The 7,128-nt window shown below is 59.5% G+C and overlaps 1 protein-coding gene across 1 annotated transcript in view; it reads right to left on the bottom strand.

The window, feature by feature from the left end:
* Nucleotides 1-1,708: 1,708 nt before the first annotated feature.
* The window catches only part of SULT4A1 (sulfotransferase family 4A member 1), a 28,413-nt gene continuing 22,993 nt past the window's right edge, over nucleotides 1,709-7,128 (bottom strand). Inside the window, exons 6-7 of the mRNA XM_043882345.1 lie at nucleotides 5,951-6,089; nucleotides 1,709-3,210 (exon numbers count right to left, since the gene is read on the bottom strand). Coding sequence (XP_043738280.1) covers nucleotides 3,098-3,210; nucleotides 5,951-6,089 — 252 coding nt within the window. The 3' untranslated portion in view covers nucleotides 1,709-3,097. The remainder of the gene's footprint in view (nucleotides 3,211-5,950; nucleotides 6,090-7,128) is intronic.

Below are 7,128 nucleotides of genomic sequence, written 5' to 3'. Positions count from 1 at the left end.
ACCGGGATGGGTCCAGCTGGTGGGGCGCTGTGGCTGAATTCAGCTGCTTGCGAGTTAAAGCCTATGCAGGTCCCCCAAGTGCCTTTTGGAATCTTTATAGTCTGCAAAGTCAAAAGGCCAAGCAACCCGGGACTTCCCTGGAGACGGGGACGTGCAGGAACCCCGTGGTGGGATCCGTAAGGTCAGCCCACTGCCCAGGCCTCTCTGGCCCTGTCCGTCTGACCAGATGTTCCTCGCCTCGGTCCCTCAAGCCCCACCCACCCCCAGAGACTACTACCCACAGAGGCCACTACCCCTGGGTCACTCTGCTGTCCAACCTGGCTTCACTCGTAGGGTCCACGGCACCTTTGGCCTTGAGTCATTTTGCCCTTGACTTGGCTCCAAATGCCAGAGGCAGCGACGGCTCCCAGCACACACGCCGCCCCCTGAGGGCTCTCAGAGCCAGGGCCTGGGGCGGAGGGTACCTCGGGGATGTTCAAACACAGCCGGCCACCCCCTCGTTCTGTGGACCCGGTGAACCATGAGGCCGGTGCTGGCCCCTCACCCTCTCTACCCGCAGCAGGGTTGAGGGTGAGGGGCACGCCCAGGCAGCATTGCTTCAGTTAAGCCTTCTTGAGCCTTCACTTCTTCTTACAAAATCCAACTCTCGTGATCCCTGAGACTTTCTGGGAGCTGGGCTCCTGGCCGCGCCGGCCACCAGCCTCTGAGCACTGCCCAGCACACGCCCCCTCCCCCAGGCGGCGCCCAGCCCCGGGCCCCTCACCTCCCCCTGGTCTCCGCTCAGGGGGCCACTCCTTGTCGAACTCCCTGGTCCTTCAGGAGCGCACGGGTCCCCAATAGCCCGCTTGGGCCTGAACACACCCTGGGTTTTATGACATCACTGCCCCACCAGAGCTGGCAGGCCACACAGGCCGGGGACCCCAGTGCCGCCAGCAGCGCCCGCGGCCGTCAGACATGTGTCCTGAGTGGATCCAGGGACTGTGGTAAAAGATCCACAGGGCAGAGCTCCGTGAAGGCGCGCCCCGCCCTGCCTCTCGATTCAGCGGCTCCACCTTTATTATAATCTGCCTGATTTTAGGTGATCTGTAGGTGATTTAGGAGCAGACCCCCCACCCCAGAACATTGCAGACTGGATGTGGGCCCAAGGGGGGGTCTAGGTCATCCCAAACACCAAAATAAATTCTGGGACTTCACCTGAGACCTAAAGGAACTAGTTCATTTGAAAATCAGCATGACTTTTCAAAGAGCCCAGGCTTTTTATCCAATAAAAGAATGTCTTGGACTTCCTTCCCACACGGCATCAGTTAGATGGGCTCTGGAATTCACGGGGGCAAAGGACAGTCAGCAGGTCGGTCTCGACACCACCGTCTGCCTTGTTGAAAGGGACCTTCCCAGACTGAGGCAGAAAGCCCTGGACCCCACGTGCGGCAAAACCTCTTCCCACTTCTCTCCTCCCCCACCCTCCCTCTCACTTCAGCTGCAAAGAGATACCAAAAGGTGATGGGACCAACAGCCAGGGAGAGTCAGCCCTTGGAATGTTGAGTCCTGGTGACCCAGCCCACCTGACTTGGGCCGAGATCCTCACCCCAGGGGCAGCGGACACCTCAGTGGGCTCCCTCTTACCGCCCTGAAATCCACAGGGGACCACAGCGGGGTGCGGGGGGCCCCCAACTCCCCCTACCCCCGTCAGCACAGGCAGGACACGAGGCATGGGATATGTCTTTATTAAAGATGCAAGCAAGCACAGAGAAGTCTCACGTGTGGTGCTCAGTAACACCCATACAGTACTAAAAATAGAAAAATAGAAAACAAATTTCACAGAAAGCAGCCGCCCTCGCAGATACACAGAAAGAAGGTGCTGCCAAGCCCACCGCGCAGTGCCGCGGACCCCTGCCCTGGCCAAGCTGCTCTTCTCGCCAAAACGACTGAAGCACGCACACCCGCCCGTTTCCGGATGGCGCACGGCACAGACCCTCCCGCAGAGGAGGCGACTCCTCTGGCCCCACCACCCCGGGCACATCCCAGCCACGGACAGCGGGACAGCCCGGTGCACAGGGGCCGCGACACACGTGCACGTCGGTGGCCGGCCCTGCGGCTCTCCCGCCGCCTCTTGTCGGTCAGGCGTGGGCCGGCTAACGAAGGGGAGGCGGGGCAGGGCGGCCCCCCGCCTCCGGTCCCTGGAGCAGCACCGAGGCGACCCTGCCAGCCTATGCGGGCCAAGACAGGGCGCCACACGCACTCGGCGGGTCTCCAGAGCTGAGAGCCGCAGGCCCAGACGCAACAATGAACGGTAGGTATAGACCCAGGAGTTCTAGAAAGTACTATCAAGCCATCTATTTGCCAACATAAGCAGGTATCTGCTTCGGGGAATCAAAGACCCTAGAACGAAAAGTCAGGTTGTGAGCAGGTTCTGTCTCTGCTGGGGAGGGGCGGGGGGGGGCAGTTCTTGGGTCGCTGCGTTGCATGCCCGTCCCGCCGGGTCCTCTGTGTCGGCCTTGGGGTGCTGGCCGGAAGGCCGCCTCTGAAACCCCGCCCCGCGAACAGCTCCTGCTGCAACTCAGGGCAGCTGCTGACAACTGAGCGCCACCGGGGAAACTCGGGCCCCCCACCCCAGCCTCACCCCAGACCTCACCAGGGGAGGACAGAATGGCTGTGCGTGTGAACGACAAAAAAAAAAAAAAAAAAAGTCAACCCTGAGCACTTCCTACCACCTGGGTGTGGCTCTCCTGAGCCCCTCGGAAATGAACTTTTATTTGGTTTACTAACATTTATTTAGGTTTCCAGTGAAAAGCTCTATAAAATACAATACGTAGTGTGGGTTGTAATAAAGGTAGACACTCTAGTTGCATATGTTAACGGACGTGACACGTGTGGTCCACCAGAACCGCCATCTTTGTGGGCAGACGTTTAGACTTCAAAGGCGAGACAGCTGCTCTGGATCAGAACTCAAACCCGCTTTATCCAACTTCTCGGCCATGTCCCCTCCCTCCCCCGGGGTCTCACTTCCAGAGTCTGTCCAGCAAGAAACAAATGAGCAAACGGGACTCTGAGCTATAGTGTCTGGTACTGTGAGCATGCAAGTGTGCGGTTGCTGATATTACAAATAAAAGTCGAAAGTGAGGTCGCACTTCCCCATCTTCTGCTTGTACACCAGGTCGAACTTCTCGTTCATGGAGACGGTGAAGATGTCTTTCCACAGCCCGACCCTTCCTGCAACACAGACAAGGGCGGGGCGTGCTGAGTTCACTCGCGGTCAGGCCAGCTGCCAAACCACAAGGAGCTGGGGAGAGGGACCTGGAAGGTTCCAGACCTATTCCCGGAGCCCTCTGAACCTGTCCCGTGGGGATCACGACAGCCATGTGAACTACCGGCTAGCTGAGCCCGCTTCCCTGAGTCTGGCCATCCCAGTGTGCTTTCCACTCAGGACCACAGACGTGCAGAGCTGAGGCCCTGGGGAGGGTCGTGGCCGTCCACTGCTGGCCCCCAGCAGCAGGCAGAGTGGGCACCAAGTCCCAGCACCCCCGAGGACAGTGTCTGTGGAGTGGGTCTGCGGTTCAGGTGCCACGCGGGATCTGTGTGCTCCGTGACACCACTACTCACGCAGTTCAACAGCTCCACCAAGGCAGCTGCTGCTGCTGGAAAATTTTAAAAGGGAAATAGAAAGTCATCCCTGAAAAGGCAGAGCGTGTTAGGGTGGGCAGGGAGCTGCCAGGGCCAGGTCAAGGGTGGAGATTTCGAGAAGCCTGCCCATGTGACGTCAGGGGAGAAGTGACAGGGAATAAAACCATCAGAGCTCCCAACTCGACACCAAAACCAGTCCCACCCAGGCCCCTGTGGATGCTCCATCACAGCAACAGGCCTGTGAGGCTTGGTCAGACCCCCTCTACCCGCCCCCTGCAGGACATGAGGGGCCTGGAGCCAACAGACTGATGGGCCGGCACGGGCCTTCCCCTTCTTCGTGAAGGGAGAGAGCTCAAAATGACAAAAACTGCTGAACCCACTTTCCTTAACTACAAGATCTTCGGTTCTGGTCACTATGAATATGTGAAGGAGTCAGGAGCAGGTCCCTGTCCTCCTGTCTGCAGTAAGTGCGTCACCCCGAGCACCAAGGCCGTGCTTTTTACACACTGGCCTCGGGGCACTGAGATGCTCGTCTAGAATTCTGTTCACCATCAGCATCTCTGACAGCAGAGCTCTGACTGTCCCAGCAAGCATCTCCCATTAAGCTGCGCTATTAACAGTCACCCGTCCTGGCAGGACCTGATGTATGAAACTGCAACCCTGCAAACGCTGAGCTAACAAATCCAAAGTGACATGGATTTTCTCTTCGGTGATGAAAAATTATGTCAGTGATGGAGAGGAAAAAACGCAAGAGACTGTTCTTGCTACCCTCTAAGGACAGCTTGGGTCAGAATTAGCAAGCTCTAGACCCACACCACCATGTTTTTTTTTTCCACGATTATTTTTCTCAGCTGAGGCAGCCAAGAGCTCGTCAGAGGAGTCACCCACCTGGTTTATGATTTGGACTCAAGACAGTGCAATTTATGCTGTGACATGAACCAAATCTAAGCAATGCAGCTGGCTACAAGCCCCTGCATTCTCACCAACGCAAGGAGGTCTTCTGAGCAAAGAGGCAATGTGCTAAAAGAAAACAAAACCAAAGAACTGAAATAAAGTAAAACCAAGGTAAACGATGATAAAAGCAAACACAGCGGAAGGAGCATATGTGCATGCAGTATGTTCTTGACACTTCTTAACCACACGAGTGAACCGAAAGGGGGGCTTCTGGAGAAGGTCACACCCAAGGGTAACAAAACACAGCAAAAGCAAAACTAAAAAAGAGCAAATAAATTTTAAATTATAAACATTCATGAAGATGCAGCCAGGAAATAAACGGCAGGGTGATGTGGCTCGTTAACTAACGTCTTCCCGGAGAGCAGCCCGTCTGCCTTGACAGGAAGGTGCCCAACCGCCTGACCTTCAGGACAACCTGGGAGCCACACGGGTTGGCAACCCGACTGGCCCTCCATACAGGGAGGACGAAGGGCCAGAGCAGCCTGGCCAGGCTACCGCGGGGCTCCTGTCTCCCCTCTGGGCGGCTGCCCGTGGAGTCCGGCGTCATTACCGAGCCCTCCCATCCAACCCGGGAGCTGGGAACGAGCCTCGGCCACGGATGTGAGGTGCCACGGACGTGAACGCCTGAGCCCTTTACCATGAAGCAGCTGCAAACAGCACGAGCCCTGGGGGCACAAACAGCGGCCCCCCCGCAGACCGGGGGAGGGCTCCTGCAGGAACGCCTGCCCTGCCTCAGACGGCTCCACCCCAGCACCCCGCTCTCAGGCCAGGAGGACACCCTGGCCTCCGTGACAGCTGCCCGGCCAGCCCTGGAGAGGTCTGCACTTCCTGCTTGCTGTCACTCTCTCACATGCACACACACACACAGACCGTGCGCACACACACACCCCTCACACATACACACAGCACATACACCACAGACCCACAGACCCACACACACACCCCTTCCCCGGGATGCACTGTACCTCACCTATGTGGCTACCTCCCCCGCTCACACGGACCCCCTCGAGCCAGCTGGAGCTCGAGGACGTCGTGTGCACGCTCCGTGCTCCTCAACTCCACAGCCCCAAACCCATCGCCAGGGTGGGGGTCGTCTGAGGAGGCATCTGCCTGAAAACCTCTTGCCCACAGAGCCTGAGACATCCCTCCCCCCGCCCGTGAACTCCGCACCCTCTGCAGGGTCACAGGCCGACTCCAGCGGGGGATCCTCAGTGGCCCTTTTTGGGTTACCTTCTTGCCCCCCACCCCAGGGAGCGGAAGGCTCTGGAGATGTGAGGCTGAACCCTGACTCGGGGCCGGGGGGGAGGACAGGGGTCTGGGAAGCGTGAGGACGCCGGCAGGGCGGGGGCGGGGCCCAGGGCCGGGCGGCGCGTACCCCGGCCCACGGGCAGGGCCTCGGCGTTGCAGCCCTGGTCCACCAGCTGGTGGCAGTGCTCGATCAGCGACTCCAGCTGGGCCTTGTCGCAGGGCACCCCCAGGAACCTGGCCAGCTGCTCCACCATGGTCACCAGGTCCTGGAAGACAAGAGCGGAGACGCGGGAGCCTGTCAGAGGCGGCGCCTTTGCGGAACACCACTCTGGGGACCTCTTATCCGCGGCCTGACTCGAGACAAGTCCTCGAGACAAGCCGGACGCCGGTATCTTCAGGAAATAACGATCCGGGTTAAGTAACTGCCCGAGGGCGCTCAGCTCCCGAGGGGCAGACCTGGTTTCCAGCCCCGGTCCTCCGGGAATCTGGACGCAGACGTGAGGCCCTGACGTAGCGGCGGCCCTGTCCAACAGCAACAAGCGGTAACAGAAAGTGCTGGGGCGCTCTGCCAGGGCAGGACCAGCTCGCTCTCCCCTTCCTTCCACATCATCAGCTGGAACCCAGATGGCACTTAGGAGAGCCTTGAGGAGGTCCCGGGGGACCCCAGACAGGCCCCAGGGCCAGCCCACCTCTCGGGGCAGGAACCTGGCTCACTGAAGATTCGGTGATGCTCGGCACACTGACGGGAAGCCGGCTCTGGGCCCCGGAGCCCCAGCAGTCCCGACGGCACAGCTGCCGCCACCTCACCGTCTCCGAGGGGCCCTGCCCACCTGCTCGCCACACAGCCCCGCCCCTGCAGCCACGTCCTGCCCCGGGAAACACCGAAGCCCCTCACCGTCTCCACCCCAGCAACGCCAAGCCAAGCGTCCTGCCCAGAGCCTGGGCTGTCAGCAGGCCAAACGCGGGCAGTGGCTTGGTCACTTGAGGAGAATGCTAGAGGCTGTCTCCTCCCCCACAGGCCTGCAAGGCAGACGCAGCCTCCCAGCGGGTCTGGAGAAGCAGGGCACAGGGCTGTGCTTCAGCTCTGACATTTCCTGTAAGCTTCGTGCCCTGCTCCCTCGGGATGAAATACTAAGTGACTCAGAAAAGCGAGGCGCTGGGAGGAACCTGCCAGCCAGCACCGGGCCTTGCAGGTGCGTCCACAGCTGGACGGAAGGGCTCCTCCTCACCCCGCCCAGCACAGGGGTGGAGGGAAAAAAGATGAAAAGACAACTCGTGTCTTCTGAGACATGGGAACACCCACAG

This window comes from Cervus elaphus, chromosome 22 (genome assembly GCF_910594005.1).
Source record: "Cervus elaphus chromosome 22, mCerEla1.1, whole genome shotgun sequence".
Classification (NCBI taxonomy): Eukaryota; Metazoa; Chordata; class Mammalia; order Artiodactyla; family Cervidae; genus Cervus; species Cervus elaphus.
Note: the sequence above shows the minus strand (reverse complement) of the source record. Positions and strands in the feature narration are given on the sequence as shown.